At 37.6% G+C, this 25,588-nt stretch overlaps 1 protein-coding gene across 1 annotated transcript in view; it reads left to right on the forward strand.

Moving 5' to 3' along the window:
• Positions 1-22,081, forward strand: part of LOC135224528 (propionyl-CoA carboxylase alpha chain, mitochondrial-like) — a 309,211-nt gene extending 287,130 nt beyond the window's left edge. Inside the window, exons 15-16 of the mRNA XM_064263599.1 lie at positions 34-139; positions 15,215-22,081. Coding sequence (XP_064119669.1) covers positions 34-139; positions 15,215-15,330 — 222 coding nt within the window. The 3' untranslated portion in view covers positions 15,331-22,081. The remainder of the gene's footprint in view (positions 1-33; positions 140-15,214) is intronic.
• Positions 22,082-25,588: the final 3,507 nt, after the last annotated feature.

The raw sequence follows: 25,588 nt of genomic DNA on the forward strand, positions 1-25,588 counted from the left end.
TTGCACTTATTAATTGTTTCAAATTTTAAACAGGTTGATATGAGCATGCAGGTTTTGTCGCCAATGCCTGGTTTGGTGAAATCAGTAGCATGTGTACCTGGTGATATGGTTTCAGAGGGACAAGAAGTGTGTGTTATAGGTAAGCTCTTTTATAGTGGTTTTCGTAATTTTTAAGAGAAGTTTTGTACTATTAATTAAGGCATCTGTTTTTAGATCTCTTCTTCATCCCCACCAATATACATATGCTAAGGGATTGTATGCCTAGTCAAGGTTCTAGGTAAGATCATAAAATTATTGCATATAAAAAAATTTAGATATTATGTTGCATTAAAAGTCACAAGAAAATTTTACTACATTTCATCAATACCCAAATCCAAAATATCAGAGAATTATTAGAGAAGTTCTCTACAAATGCTTAGGAGACAGGAACTGGGATGAGACAACACCGAATGTGGGAGAAACCGGAACAAATGAAAACTTGAGGGGCACGGTGAGTAAGAGGAAGGGGTATGGTAGGAGGAATCAGAAGGTGCAGTTTTACTAGGATACTAAAACACTACATAATAACAAATCTTGAGGTTATTTTCATACTTGTTATGAAATAAGGTAAGTTTTTACTTGACTAAATATTTTCCATTATTCATGGATCCATTTTTGAAGAATGCTGTCATTTGACATCGCCCCACTAAAGAGATCGTAACCTACGAGTGCAATATTCTTTTCCATGAATGGGTTTAACATTAAAGTTTTGTAAGTATGGTTCAAATTTCAAGCTCTGTTTAAGAAGACAAGGGGTTGTGGTCAGTGTACACAGTACATAATAGGGTTATTGGAAGAAAATGGACCTCAAACATCCGCAAGGCGTGTCCTGTAGTTAATATAGTAGTTCCTTCTCCACTGTAGAAAGGGATCTCTGGTGCTTCTTTACCTGCATGAGTAGTATGACACAAGGTGAAGTACGTTTGTTTTAGGTTTCTCTTGTAGGAGGACAGCACCAACCCCATAATTACATGCATCTACCAGGAGAAGAAAAGGTTTCGAAGGATCAGGAATAGATAGCACTGACATAGTGCTAAGTAAGCTTTTGATCTGTTTGAAAGAATTAGTCCAAGATTTGTGCCACACAAGTTTGGTTTTAGTATGTAGTTAAGTTAATCAATAGATGAAGTATACTACTGAAATTCTTCTAATACAGGCGATAATATAAAGTAATTTTAATGAATCTCGTAACTTCTTTTCTGTTTGTAGTTTTAGGATATCTAGTATGGCTTTTATGTTCGTGGTTTTGGGTAAAATTTCCCCTCCTCCAAGAACATGTTCCAAGTGCTTTATGTGAGCTTCAGCAAAATTTGATGTAGCAAGATTTAGGGTTAAGCCCAGCCTTCTGAATCTATCAAAAAGGGCCTTAAGCTTAGTACAGATACTACAGGAATATCATCTAGGTAACCATAAACCCCATTGAAATCTTGTGTACTATATTTTATTGTTCTCTGAAATGTGGCAGGTGCATTGCACATACCAAAAGGAAGTCTTTCATACTTTCCTTTGCTCTCTTTGACAATGGAACTTGATAGTTAACCCTTTAGCATATTGATTTGGGTTAAATATTTTGACTTATTAATGGAGTCCACTATATAATCAATATATGGCAAAGGATAAATCTCTTTTTATGGTTACTGAATTTCATTTTCCATGGTTTGTACATAATCTGCCCTCACCATTAGATTTTGGCACTAGTAGGCAAGGTAAATCCCAGGGTGAGTTGCTAGGAACAGCAAGCTTATGGTTCAGTATAGTACAGCATACTCCACCTCCTCTTTTAAAAAATTTATTCTAAAGTAGTTTTGTTGTTTAGGGTGAACACCTGGCAATAACTCAATGTTGTGAGTAATGAAGTTGTATTCGCTTGGATCATCACTGTATACATCTTCATATTGTTGTAGTAGATGTTTAATATCACACTGTTGCTCCTCATTCAGGTGCTGCAGATACTGTGGAACAGATCCTAAAATTTCTGGGTTTTCAGATTTACATCCTTTAAGGTGGTGGACTGCGATTTTACAATATTAGTGTGTCTAGAACAAAAAAGAACAGCAGAGGAATTAGCAAAATATTCTCTCAGCATAATATTGACATGTACTAACTGAGTGCTTTTACATCTATCTGAGGTTTTTATGATATAATTCTGATTATTAAAAACATCTCTATAACATAAGGATCAGAAAATTTACTTTTAAAGGGAGAACCAGTGACATGAAAGAAGGCTAAGACTAAATCTCCTGGCTTTAGTGTTTTTATCATACCAAATTTTCATATCTTCATGACTTTTATACAGGTTATTTAGAGCAAATGTATTAATCTTATTCACTTTCCCTTTTAGTTTTTGTAAATACTGACTCTGTAATTTCCTTGACATTATTATTGTAGAGTAACTTATCTTTAAATATTTGTAATGTACCACATACTTTCTGACCATATGGTATTTCAAAAGGTTATACACCGAGAGATTTGCAAAGTACTTCCATATTTACAAAGAGTAAATAATGTATGCCTTCATCCCAGTCAGAGTCAACTTCAATTCATATTTTCTTAGGTAACAACTTTAAAGGTTGATGATGATGTTCTAATGCTTCCTGAGATTCTGGGTGATATGCAGATGAGAGAAACTATTTTATACATAGCTCATTCATAATTTCCTGGAATAAGTCACTGGATTTCCTTAGGGAACCCATGGTTTATAAGTATTTAAAGTAAAAGGTGCAGGGCATTCTTAGAGGAAATATTCCTGACTGGTAGCGCAACTGGAAATTGTGTAGTTGAGCTCATGATAGTCACATGATATTGTTGAACTTTCTTGCCTTGAGAAGTGGGCTTACATTCTATGATAATTTAGTGGAAATGCTCATCAGGTACAACAGTGGAATTCAAAGGTGCATTGGTATAACCCCATTATGTTTACCAGCAATTTGGCAAGTATGGCAGTGTTTTGACAAAATTTACTTCATCCTTCATTTTAGGCCAGAAAAGGTCATACGATAAGCAGTTGTACAGTTTGGTTATTTCAAAATGAGAATAAACATTATGAGCGAGCTCCAAGATATCTTTATGTAAATCATAAGGTTCTCTGTTACTCAAGGTTTCATCTTTGCCCAGCCTAGAAATTCTATATAACCTGAAAAGTACATCATCCTTAAAGTTATACATATCCATGTACCTTTTCATTCCCTTCTCTCAGGCTTGCTTATAAATACACTTTAAGTTGGATCTGCCCTCTGTAATTTTCTAAGCCTTTCCTTACTCATCTGTACATTATTTGCAAGGGTGGGTATATTCATTTTCTACCTTTCTTTATGTTTCATACTGCTGGGTATTACGTTCACATAACTTGTGCCAACTCTCGACCTACATTCATTTTTCTCTTTTTCACTTTCACAGTATCTTTCAATTTCCTTTCCTACAATCATTTCTAGAAGTGTTATACATCATTAGATTGATTGAGCAGCAACAATTCTCCAGTAAGATCATTACCAAGTAACACATGTAAATCTGGTGAGTGCCTCAGTGGCGTGGTTGGTTTGGTGTTTGCTTCTCATCTCGATGGTCGCGGGTTCGATTCTCTGCCATTCCATTGAGGAGTGAGAGATGTGTATTTCTGGTGATAGAAGTTCACTCTCGACGTTGTTCGGAAGTCACGTAAAGCTGTTGGTCCCGTTGCTGAATAACCACTGGTTCCATGCAACGTAAAAACACCATACAAGCACATGTAAATCTGGTAAGGGAAATTGCTTTCTCTGACAGCTAGTTTTACTTTACTATAGTTACACACAGACAATCTATAAATATTTCAGCAAGAGGTAATAATGTGGCATTAGTTAAATCCCTGTCAATGATGTTTTCATCAGGCAATTTGAGATTTGGAACAACACTCTTAATTATAGTGCTTTGATTTGAACCCTTACCCCTTAACATTCTTACTCTTATGGGTTTCTCACCACTTGGCAAAGATATTGTGCCATTGCAAATGAATTTCTTAAACAAATCGCTATCCTGTGATACACGATGCATTGTAGATTCTTTGTGTTTAGTTTGTATCTTGCAACACCTTCACTAGAGTTTTGTTTTCAGACTTTTTCCCTTCTTACTTGCAGGAGTTGCACAATGATTAATATTGAGACTTTCCTTCCTAAAGTAATTACAAAATAAATCCTTTTCAGTCTTCCTATCTTTATCACCCAGGTGTTTTGTCCTATGTTGTTATACATTACCCAGGCTGCCTTTATGTATTATTAGTGAATAATTGTCAGCCAAAACAGCTGCCTTTTTTTAGATCCTTCTCTTCCTTACCAGCTATGTACAACATGATATTTTGCTGTGGACATCTCTTGAATTCCTCCATCACAATGAGATTAACAAGTTTCTCAAAGTTTAGTACATTTTCTGATTCAACCCCTTCATATGTAACTTTAATTTTTCTTAAGCAAATTGAATCCAAGTTTTATGATGAGGTTTCACACAATCACAAAACTATTGACAATAACCTGGTTACAGCATATGCATCTACAACAGTGTTTTTAACAACTGCATAATTCAGTTCACCTACCAATGACAGTCACAGCTTTCCCAACCAACTTACATGTTAATGAGCCATATCCATTGTTCAAAGGGCCATTTCACATAGTAAGCCAAGTCTTTGAAATTCTTAAAAAACACATCAGTTTAAATCTCTTTGAACTTAGGAACTACTTTGATTTATTTAGTCAATTCAAATTTTGTTGGTTGATCACCTCCTAGTTCCAACTCTTGTTTTATTTTTTCTAACTTGCATTTATAGTCCTCACTTCCTCTTGTTTTGTTACCTGCACTTCATAGTCTAATTTAGTGTGAACAAAGTATATGGTTGGATAGCTCTTCATGTTGGTTATCCTAACCTTGGAAGTGTACCTGTGACTCGTAGTATGCTGTGACATTGGTCCTCGGGTGTGTGTACTGATCCCCTGCTGGAAATCATATTCATTTACCATTGCTATCCTGGAGTTACATCACTGGACAAAAGCCTTTGCTGCTGCCCTGTGATTATTAAGTATTCCTGATTGTAAATATACCTCATCCTGTAGAAGAAGTCTTCTGAATCATCATATTTTCCTCAGTCTCCACCCCTTCGACTTCTAAGGCTCCCTGCCGTAGAAGAAGGTAGTCTCCCCCCCTAAGAAGTCTTGTCACAGGACTTCTAAGGGTCTGCCTCCTCCTCAGTTTGAGGAGGCAGTTGGATCTTCCGCTGGCTCTCCCGTTCCTTTGGGAATGGGGCCGTTCCTTTGGGAATGGGGACCGTCATGCTGTCCCCATGGCCTAGCGTGTCGGGAGATGTAGAAGCGCAAACTTCGGGTCACACTTCTGCTGCTAGTCCTAGAGGTTCTCCCCCTAAGACTAGTTCCATGTCGGGCTCTCGTTCATGAGTCCCCGAGTGCACGTAAATCTTCGGATTTGCATGCATCCAGAGTCGGTGATGCTGAGTCTGCTCACCGTCATGACTTGGGCACGGGGTGGAAGAAAGGAGCGAGTCGCTCAGGTGACTCGTGCTTTGCTGGTGATTGCTCTCGTGGTGATTGCTCGGTTCCCAGGATTGATGTGACGGTCCCGTGGGACTGTGCGCACAGAGACCGGTGGAGGCTCCCCATCCGGTCCTTTAGAGAGGTTTCGGCCTCAACGAGGACTTGGACGAATCGGAGGACAGTATCGGCTCTCTCCAGTCAGGTGCATGCTCAGCCCCACCCAGACGACGGTTACGTTTGCATGACCGACCAGTCTCAGTGGCGGCAGACACTTTGCCTGCCATACAAGAGTTCTGTAACCCTCCTCGGGAAAGCGTTTTCTCCAGACGATAACGCTTTCCTAGACTCGCGGAGTGGCCATCACCATGGTTGACATGACTGTCCCGCTGGACCGTGCACTCAGAGACCGGTGTGGGCTCCCCCTTTCGGTCCTCTTGAGAGGTTTCGGCCTCAACGAGGACTGGGATGCATTGGAGGGCGGTATCAGCTCTCTCCTGTCAGGTGCACGCTCAGCCCCACCCAGACAACAGTCACGCTCACGTGACAACCTGTCTTGGTGGTGGCATACATTTCGCCAGCTGTATGAGAGTTTTGTAACCCTCCTTGGGAAAGCAGTTTCTCCAGACGTTAATGCTTTCCTAGGCTCGCAGAGTGGCCATCACCGCAGGTTGATGGCTGCCCGTGACTTGCTTCTCCTGCTAGTTCCGCTAGCAAGGTGAGTGAGTGAGAGCGTCCAGTCTTCCTCCCCCATTCCCTCTACTTCCTATGGCTATACTGGGAAGGTCGAGGTGAATAGGAGGGATCCTGCAGAGTGCTCTCAGCGAGATTCAGCGTCAGGGGACTACGTTCCTGGAGGGACCTTCGGGTCATACCGGGGTATGCCCACGTCATTGAGGGGGGGATCTTATATGCCTGTTCCACCTCGATTTCTACGGGAGTCGAGGAGGGCCCCCACCCGATGATCGTCTGATGAAATTCGGGGTTTTGCCGACCGCTTAAAATTCTTTGGAATTTCTAGCACTCTCCGAGTGTTTTGGTCTTCTACGATCTGCAAACAATTGGTCCAGACAAGAATTCCTGATAATTGTTTCTACAATAACCGGGAATCTCGCCAAATGCTTGAATTCCTGGCGTTCTCAGAGAGTTATGGTTTTTCTATAATTTCCAAACTCTGTCGAGACAGACATTCCCGGTTATTGTTATCACGAAAGTCGGGTCTCGCTAAGCCATTAAATTCCTTAGAATTTCTAGCGTTTGCAGGTTGATTTGGTGTACTGAGATTTCCAAACACTCGGGCAACAGGAATTCCTGATGACATTGCCCGTGGAAGTGCTGCTGCTCTGTCAGGTCCTCCTTCCCAGGCCGCACTGGGGCCTGCTGCTTCAGCAGCCACCGCAGCCCCTTCCTGGATGGGAGACCTTTTTGCCGTCCTGAGGAAGTTGGCGAAGAAGTCCAAGAAGAAGAGGAGGTGCCTTTGTCATCTTCGTCTTCGTCGTCGTCTTTTGCCACCTCCTCCACTTCTCCTTCCAAGGCTCCCCAGCCGAGGAAGAAGAAGGTGGTCTCTCCCCCCCCCCCCAAGAAGTCTCACACAGAGACTTCTAAGGGTGTGTCTCATTCTCCTGGGTGAGACAGGTGAGCCTCCTGCTGGTCTTCCTGTTTCTCCGGGAATGGAAACCATTGCTCCTTCCTCAAGGAGGAGTAAGGCGGGGACCGTAGAGGTACCAGCTACTGCCAGTACCTCTGCTCCTGGTTCTGGAGGTTCTACCTCTGGACCAGGAACTGTCTTGGGTGCTAGCCAGCGAGCATCTCTTAAGTGTACAGTCACCTGCTGGTGACTGTGCAGCCAGAATCCAGGCTGCTGAGCATGCTCACCACCAGGACTCCAGCAGGGGGTGGAAGGATGGAAAGAGTCACCCTGGTGACTCTCGCCTGACTGGTGATCATTCTCGTAACGATTGTCTGGTACCCAGGGTTGGCATGATGGTCCCATCGGACCGTTCACAAGGCGAGACAGGGAGGAGGTCCCCCAGCTCCCCTGGAGTGGCTTCGGCTGCTTCTGGGACCATGACGCATCGTGAGGACGGTGCTCGATCTGACCGCGTTGGTGGATGCTACCTGCCACCCAACCATTGATCACACCAGAGTGATCAGACGGCCCGGGCAGCTGGTGGCAGCTCCCCTTATGTGAGAGATCGATGCTACCATCCTCAGACCAGCTCTTCTCCACAGGGAGACCGCTGGTCTAGATCTGCAGACCAGTCATCAACGCGGGTTGGTGATCGCCTGCAGCCCTCTCCGTCCACCAGTTCTACCTTGGTATTGCATCATGTGCTTTTAGATTCTCTGAGGATCAGCACTGTAAGGTGTTGAGATTGAAGCCCCTTTATCTCTATATCAGTGTCTTTGGAGTTTATGTGAAGTATTTGCCATGAAACCTTTTATTTAGCACTGTCGGCAGTTAATGAGTAAATTTATTGCAAGCACCCTTCTTTAAGCTGTTGTAAAGTTAATACTATTTTATATTTTGCCTTATAGCTGAGGGTTATGTTAAGGCTACATTTTTCAGAGAACTGTAAGAATTCCAATGTAACCTCCTTAGTGGGGAAGTAGAGGAAACACTTCTCTGTCCTGTTGGGGTAATTAAAACTTGATCAGATAGGTTAGGCCTGGAAGAGGTAGTTACCCTTTTAGAACCCTAGAACATCTTTGTTGAAGGTTAATCCTGAAAGAGGCAAAGTTAACTTTGCCATTGTCAAAGGTTAAGCCTGGAAGAAGCAAAATTAACCTTTTGTTTTGTGGTTTTAGAAAACCTAGCCATCTTTACCGATGGTTAAGCCTGGAGGAGGCTAAGTTAACTTCTTTTTGTTGTTGTTTTAGAAAACCTAGAATCTATTTGTCGAAGATTAAGCCTGGAAGAGGCAAAGTTAACCTATCTCTAGTGTTTTTAAAAACCTAGAACATCTTTGTCAAAGAACACAAGGTCCTCTGTGACATACAGTGTTTGATTAGGCTAGTGCATGAGAACTAGCCCCATGTCTTCTACCTTTGTTGAAGGTTGTAACTTCATTTAGTGTTATGTCAATGTGTCGCTTCAGGATAGGATTGATGTGGTACAATAGAAGTGCGATATGGTTTTACCTGCTTACTATCTTAAGTATGCAGAATCGTGTTTGAAAAGAGTAAAGCCCTTAGTCCACTACTAGTAATTGGTAGTCTTCCTGAAGCGAAGAAAAAGCAATCCTTTAGGCTCTCTTGTTTAAATCCTGAGTTTTAATATTCTAGGAGCGTGAAGATACAAATTCTGTATGGGAGTTTATCTTTATATCATAAAGGTATTTATTTTAAGTGACTCATTTTATAGGGGTGTGGGATCCAGGCACAGGGGTCCCTTCACGCCACTTCTGTTTCATTCTGGCTGAATCGAAGCGGTTTCCTCGACATGGCTGTTCTTCGCTGCACATGTATGAGAGCCTTGCTCCCTAAATGGAATCCAACTTCTGGTGGTAGTAAAATCCAGAAAGGATTCTGAATCAAGTAAGAATGTTTTGAGTTTCATGCAAGAAACCTTTAGCTTGATTGGCTGAGCGGATTTTTGGCTAGCTGCTTTACCCACCGTCCCCTTCTTAAAGTGGGAATCAGCTAACTTTAACAGTAGGTAAGATTCATCTCAAATGCAGGCAGTCCCCGGTTATCAGGAGGGGTTCCGTTATCGGCAGGGTGCTGATAAGTGAAAATTGCCATTAACCCTCTTACGCCGAAGCCCTAAAAATCTAAACCTCTTCCATATACCAGGGCTGGTTTGGAGTGAGCGCAGAAGCGGAAAAAATAATTTTTTCAAAAAATCACAGCGTGCTTAGTTTTGAAGATTAAGAGTTCATTTTTGGCTCCTTTTTTTTGTCATTGCCGGAAGTTTAGTATGCAACCATCAGAAATGAAAATAAATATCATTATCATATGTAAATAATGCGATATATGGTAGCGAAAAAAAAAAATTCATACATAATTGTATGCAAATCATGCTGTGCGAAAAACGGTCAAAGCTAACGAGTTACATTTTTGTTGTTGTATTGTAAACTAAATTGCGATCATTTTTATATATAATACATTGTAAAACAATAAAAGCAACACCGGAAAAATATTATCACAAAATGATGCACGAATTCGTAACTCGCGGACGTAAAAAAATGTTTTTTCCAAAAATTCACCGTAAATCTAAATATTGTTCTAGAGACTTACAATTTGTTTCAAAATGAGGACAAATGATTGAATATTACAATACTGTAAGAGTTTTAGATTAGAATTGCAGATTTCGACCATTTCGGACGAGTTGAAGTTGACCTAATGTCGAAATTTTTATATATATATTTTATTATATGCAAATATTTTGGAAATGAGAAAAGCTACAACCTTCAATTATTTTTTGTTGTATTCTTCATGAATTTGCGCACATTTTGATATATGAAACTCTATAAAATGGCTAATATGAAAAGGAGTAAATATTAGGATAATGCGAGGTACGCATTTTGGAGATTTGCGGCCGCGAATCGGCGCGCAGAGGGAAAGAAAGTTTTTTTTTTTAAATTCACCATAAATCTAAATATTGTGCTAGACACTTCTAATATGTTTAAAAATGAAGATAAATGACTGAATATTACTATATTGTAAGAGTTTTAGCTTACAATTGCGTTTTTTGACTTTCGGTAGAGTCAAAGTTGACCGAAAGTGGTTTTTTTTCTATTTATCGTGATTTATATGCAAATATTTCGAAAAAGAGAAAAGCTACAACCTTCAATAATTTTTTGTTGTATTCTACATGAAATTGCGCACATTTTTATATACAAAACTTTATGTAACGGCTAATTTTAAATGGTGCAAACATTTCGACAATCGCACGAAAAAATTTCTGATTTTTTTCGGAAGAGTTACTGCTCGGACGTAAGGAAAAATTTTTTTTTTTTCATAAATTCACCATAAATCCAAATATTGTGCTAGAGATTTCCAATTTGTTGCAAAATGAAGGTAAATGATTGAATATTGCTAGAATATAAGAGTTTTAGCTTACAATTGCGTTTTTCGACCATTTCGGTGAGTCAAATTTGACCAAAGGTTGAAATTTTTGCACATCGTTATTTATATGAAAATATTTCAAAACTGATAAAACCTACAACCATGGGTTGTTAACCCTTAAACGCCGACTGGACGTATTTTACGTCAACATTTTTTGTCTTATCGGGTGCCGACTGGACGTATTTTACATCGACATACAAAAGTTTTTTTAAAAATTCGCGGAAAAATACTTTTAGGCCTACCAGCCGAAAACTTTTGAATCACGCTTCTTGGGGGATGCTGGGAGTTCACGGATCAAGGTGTTGTTTTGTTTACAATCGTTACACAGGCACGCAAGCTCGAATTACTTTTTTGCCGCACTAAAAAGTATCTGTGACACATCTCGGAAATTATTTTGTCACTTTGACATAATTTTTGTACCATTTTAAATTAGCCGTTACATATACAAAAAAAAAATACTCATGATTGTAGCTTTTATCAGTTTTGAGATATTTTCATATGAATAATGATAAGTGCCAAAATTTCAACCTTCGGTCAACTTTGACTCTACCGAAATGGTCGAAAAACGCAATTGTAAGCTAAAACTCTTATATTTTAGTAATATTCAATCATTTACCTTCATTTTGCAACTAATTGGAAGTATCTAGCACAATATTTTGATTTATGGTGAATTTATGAAAAAACTTTTTCCTTACGTCCACACTGTAACTCTTCCGAAAAAAATCATACATGCGATTGTGGTAATGTTTGCACCATTTTAAAATTAGCCGTTACATAAAGTTTTATATATGGGAATGTGCACCATTTCATGCACAATACAACTAAAAACAACCTATGATTGTAGCTTTTATCAATTTTGAAATATTTTCATATAAATAATGATAAGTGACAAATTTTCAACCTTTGGTCAACTTTGACTCTACTGAAATGGTCGAAAAATGCAATTGTAAGCTAAAACACTTATATTCTAGTAATACTCAATCATTTACCTTTATTTTGCAACAAATTGGAAGTCTCTAGCACAATATTTCGATTTATGGTGAATTTATGAGAAAAATAACATTTTCTTTACGTCCGCACGGTAACTCTTTAGAAAAAATCATACGTGCGATTGTGGTAATGTTTGCACCATTTTAAATTAGCCGTTACATAAAGTTTTATATATGAAAATGTGCGCAATTTCATGTAGAATACAATAAAAAATAATTGAAGGTTGTAGCTTTTCTCATTTTTGAAATATTTGCATATAAATCATGATAAATAGAAAAAAAAACCACGTTCGGTCAACTTTGACTCTGCCGAAATGGTCGAAAAACGCAATTGTAAGTTAAAACTCTTACAGTCTGGTAATATTCAGTCATTTATCTTCATTTTGAAACAAATTTGAAGTCTCTAGCACAATATTTAGATTTATGGTGAATTAAAAAAAAAAACTTTCCTTCCCTCCGCGCGCGGATTCTCCGCCACAAATCTCCGAAATGCGTACGTTCCACTCTCGAAATATTTGCTCCGTTTCGTATTAGGCATTTCATAGAGTTATATATGAAAATGTGCGCAATTTCATGTAGAATAAAACGAAAAATATTTGAAGGTTGTAGCTTTTCTAATTTCCGAAATAATTGCATATAAAAAAATATAAAAAAAAATTTAACATTCGGTCAACTTTAACTCGTCAGATATGGTCGAAAACTGCAATTGTAAGCTAATACTCTTACAGTATAGTAATATTCAATCATTTGTCTTCATTTTGAAAGAAATTGGAAGTTTCTAGGACAATATTTAGATTTATGGTAAATTTTTGAAAAAAATATTTGTTTACATCCGCACGTTACGAATTCATGCATTATATGGCAATAATATTTTCTCTGTGTTGCTTTTATCGTTTTACAATGTGTTATATACCAAAATGATCACAATTTAGTGTACATTACAAAGAAAAAAAATTAACCCTTTACCTTTAACCGTTTTGCGCATAGCGCGATTTGAATACAATTATATATGAAATTTTGTTTTTGCACTATCATATATCGCATTATTTATTTATGATAATGATAATTTTTTTCATTTCTGATGGTTGCATACTAAACTTCAGGCAATGACAAAAAAAAGGAGCCTAAAATGAACTCTTAATCTTGAAAACTAAGCGCACTGTGATTTTTTGAAAAAAATATTTTTTCCGCTTCCACGCTCACTCTGAGACCGCCTCGGCACACGGAAGACGATTTTTAATATACCCCTTCGGCGTTTAAGGGTTAATAGTTGTATTGTGCATGAAATTGCGCACATTTCCATATATAAAACTTTATGTAACGGCAAATTTAAAATGGTGCAAACATTAGGACAATCGCACGAAAAAATTTATCGGAAGAGTTACCGAGCGGACATAAGGAAAAAGTTTTTTCATAAATTCACCATAAATCGAAATATTGTGCTAGAGGCGTTCAATTTGTTGAAAAATAAAGGCAAATGATTTAATATTGCTAGAATATAAGAGATTTAGCTTACAATTGCGTTTTTCGACCGTTTCGGTAGAGTCAAAGTTGACCTAAGGTTGAAATTTTTGCACTTATCGTTATTTATATGAAAATATTTCAAAACTGATAAAACTACAATCATGAGTATTTTTTAGTTGTATTCTACATGAAATTGCACAAATTTTCATATATAATACTCTATGTAACGGATGATTTAAAATGGTGCAAAAAGTATGCCAAAGTGACGAAATAATTTTTTAGATGTGTCACTGATACTTTTTAGTGCGATAAGAAAGAAATTTGCGCTTGCGCGCCTGCGTAACGATTGTAAACAAAATAACGCCTTGATCCGTGAACTCCCAGCATCCCCCAAGGCGCGTGATTCAAAAGTTTTCGGCTGGTAGGCCTATAAGTATTTTTCCGCGAATTTAAAAAAAAACTTTTTTGAGTCGACGTATAATACGTCCAATCGGCATACGGGAGACATTTTGACTCGACGTTTAATACGTCCAATCGGCGTAAGAGGGTTAACCAAAATGCTGCAAGCTATAAATTGCCAATTTTATGGCGCTAGACAAGCACCATAAAACTGGATTGCCATTAACTGAGTCCACCGATGACCAGGGACTGCCTGTAATGTGAGTTTTCTTAATAAAATATATTATTTGGAAATGAACCTACTGTTACAGTAGACCTCACCCAGCTTCCCCACAACTTAATGGGCTATTAAGAATTCTGACAAGAGCTAAAATATTTGAAACACACCTGATGGAGAACAGATGAACTAGATAGTCATCCGTGCAGCCATTTGATTTTTTGTATGAATGCTGACTCACCTAATTGGCACAGAGATATAGCTGACTTCAACAGAAGGTAAGTATCCAAATAACAAATTTTATTATGAAAATATATATACAGTCAGTCCTCAGTTAATGGCGGTGGTTTCATTCCGGAGGATGTGTTGATAAGTGAAAACCACTATTAACCGAAACTCGGCAATTTATGGCACCATAATGTCGCTTATGGCACTGATAACTGGTTATTGTCGCTATAAGGAACCACCGGAACTTGGCCCGTTGTGGTGCTAGAAATCGCTGATTTTATGGCATTAGACCAGCGCCATAAAACCGGATCGACGATAATAGAGTCTGCCGATAATCAGGGACAGCCTGTACGTACTTATACAATCAAACCCAAGTGTTCATGGGGGATAGGAACCACAAACACTTGTATATATGTAGCTAGAATCCGCAAATACTTGACATCCTTCTCTAAAATACTTGAAAAGCTTCTTTATAGGGGGATGTTAACTATTCACAGATTTATCCATTTGCTGGGGTCCCTGCGAATATGGGGGTATACTATATAGTATGGCATTTTGTGGTAGAACACTACTGCTTCTTCCTGGTCCTTATGACTAGTGCATAATAGAATCACTTGGATTTTCTTACTGTAATTTAAGGTAAAACTTCTGTGCAAAGCTGACATAGCAACAGATGCATTATAAGTAGTATTGAACATGCATAAATAATGTTGTTTCCTGAATATAATGCCCTGTCATTTCAACATATATTCTGCTCCATTTAATCAGCATTCTTAGAAAGACTTTTAAACTTTGTAGCTTTTTAACATATCCTCCTGTATTCACTTTGCATAACTATTAAGCTCTATAGATTTTTAACTTATCCTCCTGTATTCACTTTGTACAACCAAGCTATCAAATCCATTTTTAATCAAGCTAATCATTGTGCTTTTTTCATGTATCCTTTTATTTCTCACCTTTGACATTTCAAATTTTGCTACCAATGACACTTGTATTACCCTAAACTCATCCATTACAGTGACTTCCAAATACTTAAACAAATCAATTAATCTATTTTAATGCACAAGCCAACCATCTCCACACTTCTATCGTCCATACTAACATTTGTTGGTTGTTATTACTGGTTTCCATTTACCCTCATAACTGCACTCATGCTAACTCACCTTCAACTTTCTTCTTTCACAAACACTCAAAATGTTGCACCTTTCATGACCCTTTTTATTAGTTTCTCAAACTGTCTAACTGTATTGAAGTTACATTGGTGAAGTTTGTAAACTTTTCTCTCCTCTTCATATTTACAGAAGCTATGAAGATGCAGAATTCTCTTGCAGCAGCTGCTACGGGAAAAGTGAAGGCTGTTCATGTAAAAGTTGGAGATACTGTAGAAGAAGAACAAGTATTAGTTGAGCTGGAATAGATTTTTTGTACATAGAAAACAATTTAGTGTAGACCATTGTAAGATAGTGAATGCAAAAATATGAAATCTGCTAGAGTGATTTAGAATTATTCTAGCAATTAGATAATTGTACTATGTGATTCAGACTGAGATGAATAAAAGACCAAAATGTGATGTATATGACTTGAAGCAGTCAATCATGTTAAAACACAATGAATTTTTATCTCTTATATAGAAGTTACTATGAATCTGCAAGATTTTGTTGCCATGAAATATTCTTGGGTACAGGACACTAGTGATATCTTTTTGTAGTGTTCTGAAAAATACTGTATTCAAAATCATTTTTCATAGTTCAGGCATTCCCCGGTTATTGGCAGGGCTTCTGTTCTCAGCAGGGTGCTGATAAGCGAAAACTGCCATTAACTGAAACTCGGTGATTTATGGCGCCAAGTTTCGGTTAATGGCGCCTCTGTTTGGCATGTGACGGCGCCATAATTCTATTATCAGCACCTTATGGGGCTGGTAACCGAAACTTGGCCCATTATGGTGCCATAAGGTGCCAATAATAGAGTCAAGTCACCATAGCATACCTAACAGAGGCACCATTACCTGAAACTCGGCACCATAAATCACTGGGTTTCGGTTAATGGCTGTTTTCACTTATTAGCAACCCCACCAAAAACAGACCCCCTCTAACAACCAGGGACTGCTTGTAATCATTTGAACATGTCATTTTTAAAAAGTTACTTTTCACTGTATACTACGAAGCCATAATACTACGGGTTTGTGCAAGAAAATGATGCTGATAATGATTATTTTTATATATCTTTCATACGAACATTATAGTACGTAGTTGAAATGACCCCACTTTGATTCTAAAAATCTAGTGTTACTTTTTTCTGAATTATTGGCAGATTTTTGGGATAAAAGTCTTCCTGTCAGTTTTCTGTTGAATTGATTGTCAAAATTGCAGATTGAAACTATGGGAAAACTGAAAATTACACTAAACTTTGCTTTTTGTGACCTGTTCAACGTAACTGCAGTGCAGTAAAGTTGAAGTGATCTTAGGACTTAGTTGGACTATGTTTCAGAACATTTTCTCTTTCATTTTCCCATATTTTTATTACCCTGTACTATTCCATTTACCATCACTGTAGTCTTTAGAACAAAAGTGATGCAGTGTGGAAATAGTAGGCCTATTCTTGGATGGCTGGAGAGAGAGAGAGAAAAGTAGATTATTTTCTTAGCATTTTTCGTTATAGTGAAAGATATTTTAACTTTCAGTGAGAAACAAAAATATCAAGATCTTTGTAAAATAGTTTGACAAAAAAAACCAGGTTTTGATGTGGAAAACCTATATTTGGTAGCTGGTGTGAATCCACAAAGGAGTCACTCTCAAGGTCCCTAGAGGGACTCCTAAAGATAGACCAACCAGTTTCAAAGAATTCTCTTCTAGTTGGTCTTGGCCAGTATAATTTCACATTAATACTGATAGAATAGACCCAAGACAAGAGGGCTCTTTCTCTTGTCTTCAGCAGCTGCGTAGATTTAATTCCCATTCCGTACCTGTGGATGTGGCAACAGCTCCCCGCATGTTGGCCATCTATCATGGCAACAATGTATTCCACGCCAACCCTGTCACCCATTACTCTTTCAGGTCTATGCAGGAAAATTATTCACCCATGTCCCATGCCGTTTCATCAGGGAAAGTAGGTTGGTTTGAGGACTCACAGCTGCTACCAAAAATAGGTTTTTCCTTACATCAAAGCCTGTTTTTTTAATAGCGTAGCCGCTGTTTGTCCTCATAGGAGCTTACGAAAGAAACTGACGGGTGAAGAAATACCTAGCTCCTAAAATTCAATCCCAACAATCAAGATAAAATTTCAGGCAAGGCTAAGCCATAAGTTATGAACCACATTCTTTATTCCATATACCGGTTTGGCAACAAAACCATAAAACCTAACACAAACTTATTACTATCAAGGTGTACTGTGGATCCCCATATTCATGGTGTAAGTGTACCAGACCCCCCCCCCCCCCCCTCACAAATAGTTAAAATCAGTCAATACTTAGAACCCCTCTAAAAAAGCTTGGAGCTGCCTATCTTGAAAGTTCAAATACCAAATGTATACCTTAAATAAGATTCTACATCAAATATACCTTAAGGTATTCAAGATGTATTACCTTAACTAGCATTTTTAAAACACTATGAACGCACACACAGTGTGCATATGTGTTAATACCATTTGGTTAAAGAGACTCAAATTAGAAGTATGTATCTTTTCTTGCAAATTAGAAGTATGCATCTTTTATTGAGAGAGAGATATTTTGCAGTAGTATATCCTTTGACTGCCAAGTTGGCAACAATTTGACCCACTTAAGTCAGAAACACTGACCATCCACCCTTGCTGTCAGGTTTCTTGACATTTCTGACAGGCTCACCCTCCCCCCTCTCTCCAAGTCCCTCAGGAAAAGATTGCTGTTTCCTGTGTTTTTACATAATTTATTAATTTATGAACTAAAATCTTATTAATTGACAATACAGGCAGTCCCCGGGTTACGACGGTCTCGGCTTACGACGTTCCGAGGTTACGATGCTTTTCAATTATATTCATCAGCTCATCTGGCAGATGAAATATGACACCAAAAATGCAAAATAATCAATATTTGAAGGTTTATTTGATGAAAAATGCCATAAGAATGCAGTTTACATAGTTTTCAATACACCCAAAGCATTAAAAGTAAGGTTTTCTTAGGATTTTTGATGATGTTCCGGCTTACGACGCGTCTCAAGAACGGAACCCTCGTCGTAACCCGGGGACTGCCTGTAGTATTTTCATTAATAAATTGATGTTATTGCTGTTTACGTTAATATTAATATTTGAAAATTAGTATAACATTTATTTATCTTACAAAAAAATGCATCTCAGTTAGAGAGAGAGAGAATTATTATTTTTATTTGATATCATTTAATCTTATTAAACTTAATAAGTACAATATATTAATCAATATTAGTATTTGAAAATTAGTAAATCATTTTTGTATCACAAAAATATATTTTTTCATGAAAATAAGATCAAGATACACTAATTAGTGAATATTTTATCAACAGAAAGGCCATGAATTCCTGAATTTTTTGCAAATAACTTATAGATAGGGTCAACAGAAAAAATCTGCGAATAGGTGAGACCGCAAATCTTGAGAACACGAATATGCAGGGTTGACTGTATAGTCTGGTTGTGCCAGTAATGTTTTAGGAATACTGTTTCTGATGCCCACTTTATACGCTCAAGAGACTTCTTCAAAAGAAACATTTCCAAAGAAAGCTAATGATGTACTCACCTTCCAGACGTCATGGGACCTAAGAAAGGAGTGGGGTTTGCCTTTTCAATAAAGGATGTTAAAATTATTCTTAGCCCATGTAGGGAGAGTGGCTTGTTTTTGCTCTGGTGTATGAAAATCGGGCCATCTGGGGATAGAATGTTTTATCCGGCAGATTGAGTTCCCTTATTAGAATAGGAGATTTTCTCTTTAAATGGTTCTCATTTTTGGCCAGGAATGATGGGCCAGGAGACAATAACAAATGATAGTTAACTGTATGAGTGATGGAGTGTTGTCCCTGTCTAAGAGAGCCCAGTTTACTAATGCTCCTGATGCTAAAGCAGTCAAGATTGCCTTTTGCAGCTTGAGTTATAGTTGTATTGGGCTCACTGAATTGAGAGGTTGACAGAAGTCTAATCAGCTTATTCAGGGACCAAGAAATGGGAAGCCTAGCAGGAGCAGGTATTTTGCAATACAAAAGACTGGAGAAGGGAAAGTCACAATTTGTATGTTAGAGTTAATCCAAAATCCATAAAGCAAGGGTTCTGACTATGCTGCCTTTTATGCCATGATTGTTGTAACAGCAAGGCACTAGTCTTCAAAAAGATAAATAAGAAAATGTAGAAGCGTTTCAACAGAGATCTTAACTGGGCTCTCAGCATGGATATAATCTTACCATACTTTCGATACAGAGATGATGTCTGTAGTTTTTGTGCTAGGTACCTAGCAATGTTGGGTGAGTAATTTTCACGGTAGAAAAGGTTTAAGAAATCCACAAGTGAAGGTCTTGGCTTAGATAGGACACATAGATGACTTTCCCTCCTATTGTCTGGGCTAGAACAGTGGACTAAATGGAATTGAACTCGTCACCCGTTGTAGAAGCAAGAGGTACCAATGACTGTTCAGCTAATTTGGGGCTATTAAGTAAGCTGTTCTGTTGAAAGTTAGAAGTGTATTAAAAACCCTTCAAAATCTGGGACAATGTAGGATAAAGTTATATCGTCCTACTTTTATTTCCAGTTCTAGGAATGTATCTCCTGCTATTGCTTGATTGTCCAGGTTTGGAAATAAATACGATGGAAGTTGGTGGTTCTTGCATGTGGCAAACAGGTCCACTTCCAGATGTAGAAGTATGTTGGTAATTAATTGGAAGGAGTGATTGTCTAACATCCACTCAGTTTAGGCTGTTGTATTCCTTGACAGAGAGTCTGCTATTACATTGAGAGGCCTGAAGGATGGGTAGCATTACTGCATTGAGAGGAGATGACCGTGAGCCTAATACCTCTTGATGCAGGACATTGCAGGCAACAAAATATGGGTCCCTTTTGGAGGTTTTGGTTTTCTGAGGGACTGAAGACATCCAGCTGCTCCAGGAAGTTGATATAGCAACTCAGAGCAGATGACCACCTCCCTGCTACCTGACAATCTCCCCAATGGAACTCCCGAACCTGTCAAGTAGGCATCTGTGTGTATTATCACTCATGCAGATGGAGGAGTCAGGGTGACATGTTTTGCCAGAGACCCTTTCCAGGTCACATGGTGAGAGTATCTTCCCAACTCTTTGGCCCCTTTGATGAAGTGAACGCGAATCTTTTCTGGCATGCGATAGCTAGAATTTGTTTACATTTTTAAGGTGCAATCTGAGGATTGGGTCTACCACAGATGCAAACTGTAACAGTTTCCATCATATGCTCCAACTGATGTATGGATATGTTGGGCTGTGCAAGGAACCTTTTCAGATCCTTCCTTATTCTGTTTTGAGTATTGGTGGGAAGAGACAACTGACCATGAAGAGTATCCCAAAAAGTCCCAGCCACTAAAAGCTTCAGATGCTGGCAGAAATACCAATTAAACAACATCAAACTGACAGAATGACAAAACTAAAAAAACAATATTTAAGACTTGATGTGGCTCTAGTCAGAAAGTCACTGGGTCATGTTATGAAATAGTACCTTATGCCAAGAAAACCTTGTTATTTTCTTGTATACTCTTCAGTGCCAAGGGAAAACTGTCCGCTACTTAATATTGAGAAGAGGAGGTATTTTGAGACCAATATTGAAAGAATTATTATTTATTACTGAGATGGGCAATGTGATTTGATAAACAATTCATAAATTAGAAATATGGACTTTCACTTTCTTGACTTAGATGATTGTGGCAAAAGTGAGGTAACAAGCAAAAATATTAAGAATTGAAGTGGATTGGAAAATAAAGAGAAATAACACCCTGTATTGCTGATGGTCAAAAGTCCAGTTAATGCAGGCTGACATAAGAATCATATGAAAATAGAAGTAATTACTAATATTAGGTAGTCAATAAAATCATATGTATTGTAACATATGAAGAAAATAATTCTCCTTTCATTTGTTTGTAAGTATAATTTAAAACTAGAGGGCATGTAATTTAGCATGACTCCTGTGTCAAAGCTTTTCAAAAACTTAGGGAAATTTAAATAGCTTGTTTTAATTGAAGCAATTACCATGTCTCCTCATTTTTTAAAGATTTCATAATTTATCTCATTTTGCAAGGGATTAGTTATCTCATCTTTCCCAAGTTAACAACACCAAAAGTGAGTTGGTTATCACCTTGTTTAGTAAATAAAGAGTTAGTTATTTTCTTACATAGTAAATCATCAGCAATCAGGAAGTTAAGAGTGCTTAACTAATGATTAGTAGGCAGTCCCTGGTTATCAGTGATCCGGTTTTTTGGGGCTTGTCTAGTGCCACAAAATCGGTGATCTATGGTGCCATAATGGGCCGAGTTTTGGTTATTGGCGTCATAACATACCTAACAGAGGCGCCATACATCCCAGAATTTAGTTTAACGGCAGTTTTCGCTTATTAGCATCCCGCCAAGAACGGAACCCCCGCCAATAACCAGGGACTGCCTCTGTAACAAAAAATAAACTGCAGCAGAAATATCATTTGGCACAAGACCTATGTTTTCTGAAGAAAAAAGTATCTTGGAACAATTTTTCAAAACAATTATGATTAAGCAAAATTTAAAGCATTTTTAACACTTTCCAGGCACTATATATATAATAGAGTCATGTTATCTATAGTATTCAAGTAGAACCCTTCTCAAATCTCATTCTAAATGTCATTCATTTTTCCTTGTCAGCTTTCAGCTTCCAAAAGGCAAACAGGATTGAAATCAAGCAATTTTTTATATTGATGGGGTGAGACAAGTTACATAATGACAAAATAATAACCAAAACCTTCCAGATAATAATCTAAGAAATTTATGGAACGTAATGAACTACATAATGTCAAGAGATTGCAAGCACTACTACTTGCAGATCTGAAAATAAGCTTAAAAGAGAAGGCAGTGGAAGACTTACAAAAATAACCCAAAATATTTCTTTTCATATCCAAGTAAACATCAGTAGCAGAATACTCAACTATGAATTGAAATTGCATGCCTACCTTTGGTAGAAAAAAAAAAAAAAGAAGTTTCAGACCACACATTCCAGATGCGCATGGAATGAATTATTTGTGGTATAGAAAATGTATGCTTATTTGACTTTGCTATACAGTACATATATGAATAAATAACTCAACTTTCAGTGTGTTGCCTGTAAATGTAGTTGTAATAGTAGAAAAGGAAGACTACTTATGAAATATTTTTTCTTGCTTTAACTCAGGTCTGGTATAATTTGAGAGGAAAATGAAGATGTTTTTTGGTGTAATTTATCTGTTGTCCATTATATGTGCTTTGATTTGGTTGTTGTCCTCCATGATTGCCTTCTTCTAAGTACTAAACAGAAAGGTCTGACACGGAAGCTACCTTGGACTGATACAGTAGCAATGTATTATAATGAAAAACAAGACTACATAGATATTTTTTTCTTGCCTTGTCTCAGGTGTACCTTAGTTTAGATAGAAAAAATGAGAGATCATGTGCTGTATTTTATCTGTGGTCTATTGTAGAAATGGCCAAGTAGATTTCATTTGTATGTTGTCCTTCATGATTTCTTACTTGCAGCCTACTAACAAAGTACTGTATAGAAGTCTTTCACTAAACACATACCCTGGAAAGTTGAAGACTTGAATGTATTTTACTGAAAGCATTTATTCCAGTTTGTCAGAAAATGCCATTTCATTAGACTCTTGTATGGGACAAGTTTACAAACAAAAGTTTAAAAAAAAGTTTGACTATTTTTATGTTCATAGAACTTTATTTTTTTCTTAGATTTATTTTCATAGACTGACTTTTATAACTTGTGGTTTTAAGTATCTTCCATTTGAATTTCTTTAATTTAAAGTGAATCAATTGCAGTAAATAGTATTATTTTTTTAACCAGTTTTACCTTTGTTCCAGTGTAATAATTTTTATCATTTAATGATTATAACACTCAAGAGTTATAATTTGAAATTTTTAAACTTATTTATAAATCAGTGAATGTATTAATTTCTTTATATGCCTATGACTGTTATTGAATTTTTGTGATGGCTACCAGAGTCTGCTGTACATTATATATTGATAACATTTTGATTGTCAGAAGGTTGTTATTCTGTAGAGCCCAAAGGAGCAGGACTTAAGAAACTAATTTAATCTACTGTATATTACATGAATGTAATAAATGTTTTCATGCTTTCAGTAGAAACAATTATGAAATGTTTCCATGCATCTGTGCACAAGAGATGCTAATACATAAAGAATTTAGTGGGTTTTACAATAGATGTATATTTTTTTAAGAGTGCATGAGTAGTGTATAAGAGCAACAACCACAATGTGTATGTAAATATTTTTAGGTTTTTTGCAAGTGACTTTAGATTAAGTGCATAGCTTGTATTTTAGTTATTCATAACTAATGAACAGATAGGAAATGTCAGTGGATTTGCAGTGTTTTTACTCTTTTCATCCAATTTTTTTTACTTATTTCTTTATGCTTTAGAATTAAAGTTACCACTGATTAGAAATTTAGATAGGATATTGAATATAGCTTCACTGCAGCAGTGTGCGTTCTTTTACGTTTGTTTATTGTATCTCAATTATGTGTGACTTACAAAAAGAATGTCAGTGGCAAGCTAATTACGTACACAGTCTTGTTGTTAAACACCTCCAAAAAGTTTTGGTTTGATCATTGTTATGGTAATTTTTTTTCAAGATTAAATATATACATCTTCAAGTTGCTGGTTACTTGGAGCACCCTAAAAAGATAGTGTATGTTGCCATGCCCCACACCCTCATACAGAGTATCAGTTTTATTAATCTTTTAGTGTCCAGTAAGAGGATTGAGGGAATGCCCGAGTGATTATTTGCATTTAAGACAAAATTTTTGAAGTTTTATTTGCCCATATAAAGTTTAAATGGTTACTTTAAATTCAACTCTCCAGTGAAGAGAAATGCTTCTCAGGGGTGTCATTTCAGATTTTTGTTGGGGGGCAAAGACGGTTTGGCGAGCAAAGCGAGCCTATCTGCTGTTTTTTATTTTTATTTTGAGCTGTGTTTTTTGAAGCTACTTGAACATGGTATTTCAGCAAAAATTATATACTCCCACTACTGGCAAGTTGAAACTTGGAAGAGGCAATTTGAGTCTTGGGGGGGCAGTTGCCCACCCAAATGACACCCCTGGTACCTCTTTCATCATAAATCCTAAAAGTCTGTCCACTTGGGTAGAGGTAGAGGCATTTTGGGTCTAGCCAGTTTTCATACAGTGAAATAAAAAAGAACTCTTTTGAGAGAATTATGTTGTCCAAATTTGTCAAAGAAATTGGTTGAAGTGAACTTGATGAGAGATGGGTGAAAGACTCCACCAAGAGAAGGGTGAAAAACTTCAAAGCTCAGTTGTTGGATCGCTAGCATTATGACATGGGAAAACCTTAGGGTGATGTAGATGAATGTCAATTGTGCATACAGTAAGAATCTGTAGCCCTTGTCACATTGTTGCTAATCTTCCATGCTGCTGGTTCCAGGATTCAGTGACTGGTGTCAGTATTCAATGTCCTTTATGTTATACATGTTAATATGATCCTGAAGAGCTTGGAGTATAAGAAAGACTACCTTTAGTTCCAGCAGGTTGAGGTAAGAGACCAGTAGTTTTTCTTGAGGTAAGGATAAGCATGGGACTTTCTGAAGACTATATAGTTCCTCGTTGGACGAGTGGCTTTTGCAGTCGGCTGCCAATCCGGTGGTCCGAAGTTCGATTCTCAGCTCTGCCAACGCGCAATCAGAGGAATTTATTTCTGGTGATAGAAATTCATTTCTCGATATAATGTGGTTCGGATCCCACAGTTAAGCTAATTGGTTAGCTGGGCCAGCCCTAGAAGAGCTTGTTCATCAGCTCAGTGGTCTGGTTAAACTAAGATATACTTAACTTAATCTGAAGACTATAGCTGTTCTGCACCAAATGACTGGTAAGCTGTTGACTGAAAGTAGAATAACTCAAGAGGAATAATTTTCTCCAGAAATGGAACAGAGTAGATGATGAGATTACTATGTATTGATTGAGGTTTTTCAAGAGGAAGTGGTTTAGGGCAACCTAAACTCAGTCAAACTTCCTCTGTGGGTTCACCACATAAGGTGCCCCATAATCCTTATGAGATAGATACAGCCAGTCCCCGGTTATTGGCGAGGGTTCCTTTCCGATGGGTGTGCCGTGCCGTTAAGCGAAAACTGCTGTTAACTGAAGCCGATTTATCACCCCATAATGGCACTGATAACTGGTTATCGGTGCCATAAGATGCTTTATGGCACCAATAACCAGAACTCGTCCCCATTATGACGCCATAAATTGACAATTTTGTGGTGCTAGACAAGCGCCTTGAAACCGGATCGCTGATAACTGGGGGCTGCCTGTATAGTGCTTGCATTGATCTGAACTGATGGAGTTGCCACTCAAAAGAGCCATATTCAAAATGTCTTACTGATACCATTCTATAGTCTCCTCAGGGTGAATCAGAATACCAGTTTCAGGTTATAAGACAGAGTACCCATCATACTGTAGTATACTAGA

The sequence above is a fragment of the Macrobrachium nipponense genome, chromosome 12 (assembly GCF_015104395.2).
Source record: "Macrobrachium nipponense isolate FS-2020 chromosome 12, ASM1510439v2, whole genome shotgun sequence".
Classification (NCBI taxonomy): domain Eukaryota; kingdom Metazoa; phylum Arthropoda; class Malacostraca; order Decapoda; family Palaemonidae; genus Macrobrachium; species Macrobrachium nipponense.